Here is a 1,210-nt window from a genome sequence, read left to right as displayed (position 1 = left end):
ATCATTCACAATATTATGTATACAAGAGAAAACAGGTAACAACAGAAACATATATAATTTGAGCTCAAAGTGTCAATTACATAAACATAATAAAGTCTTTACAAGTAATCATTCATTTCTATCAATAAGACCCATCCTTTCAACATGTTCAACAAATGTTTTGGGTGTTAATCCTTTCATCAAAGGATCAACAATCATAAGCTTAGTGCTAATATGTTCAATTGACACTTTATGTTTCTGGACTTCTTCTTTAACCGAAAGGTATTTCAATTCCATATGCTTAGCACCTTTCGAATACTTATCGTTCTTGGAGAAAAAAAACTGCGGCAGTATTATCACAATAAATTTTCAGTGTCCTGACTATATTGTCGACTAGTCCAAGTCCTGAAATAAAGTTTCGCAGCCAATTAGCCTGGACTGTGGCCTCAAAACATGCAACAAACTCAGCTTCCATAGTGGATGCAGCTATAATAGACTGCTTCGCACTCTTCCATGATATTGCTCCTCCAGTTAATAGAAACAAATATCCAAATATGGAATTTCTTGTATCCACACAACTAGCATAATCTGAATCTGAATATCCAATCACATCTAGATGATCAGATCTTTTATAAGTGAGCATATGATCTTTTGTTCCTTGTAAGTATCGCAACACGTTCTTTGCATCCTTTCAGTGATCCATTCTGGGATTACTTTGATATCGGCCCAACATACCAACAGCAAAACTGATGTCTGGCCTTGTACATGTTTGGGCATATATAAGACTCCCAACTATTGATGCATAAGGAATATCTTTCATTTGTTTTCGTTCCAAGTCATTCTTTGGAAATTGATTGAGACTAACCTTATCTCCTTTCTGAATTGAAACGGGACTAGATGAGTATTTTCCATTCTAAATCTCTCAAATACTTTATTAATATAGGTTTTTTGAGACAATCCCAACAATTCTTATAATCTATCTCGAAATATTTCTATTCCAATCACATAAGATGCCTCACCCATATCTTTTATTTCAAAGTTGTTAGAGAGATATTTCTTGGTATCATGCAATGAACCAAGATCATTAGTAGCAAGCTGTCACGCCCCAAAATCCCATCGGGCCGGACTGGCACCCGAAGCTGAGAAGGCCCGGGAGAACCCGTTCAAATACCTGTACTTTCACTTACATGTCACCAAATTTTTGGTGACATGTAAGTGAAAGTACAGGTAT

At 35.9% G+C, this 1,210-nt stretch overlaps 1 protein-coding gene across 1 annotated transcript; it reads right to left on the bottom strand.

The window, feature by feature from the left end:
• Positions 1-298: 298 nt before the first annotated feature.
• LOC124891956 (secreted RxLR effector protein 161-like) lies at positions 299-799 on the bottom strand. The gene is made up of 2 exons (XM_047403473.1): positions 715-799; positions 299-573 (listed from the first exon to the last, which is right to left on the bottom strand). The coding sequence occupies exons 1-2, from the start codon at positions 797-799 to the stop codon at positions 299-301; spliced, it is 360 nt and encodes a 119-aa protein (XP_047259429.1).
• Between the last annotated feature and the right edge of the window lie 411 nt (positions 800-1,210).

This window comes from Capsicum annuum, unplaced genomic scaffold (assembly GCF_002878395.1).
Source record: "Capsicum annuum cultivar UCD-10X-F1 unplaced genomic scaffold, UCD10Xv1.1 ctg42654, whole genome shotgun sequence".
Classification (NCBI taxonomy): domain Eukaryota; kingdom Viridiplantae; phylum Streptophyta; class Magnoliopsida; order Solanales; family Solanaceae; genus Capsicum; species Capsicum annuum.
This window is presented reverse-complemented; position numbering and strand designations above follow the sequence as displayed.

What these genes read in the sequence shown, in the direction of transcription:
- LOC124891956 (XM_047403473.1), bottom strand. Translation starts at nt 799, where the DNA reads ATGAAAGATATTCCTTATGCATCAATAGTTGGGAGTCTTATATATGCC. An exon ending in AGACATCAGTTTTGCTGTTG is followed by an intron (nt 574 to 714) that starts GTATGTTGGGCC and finishes TTGGATATTCAG; the next exon opens with ATTCAGATTATGCTAGTTGT.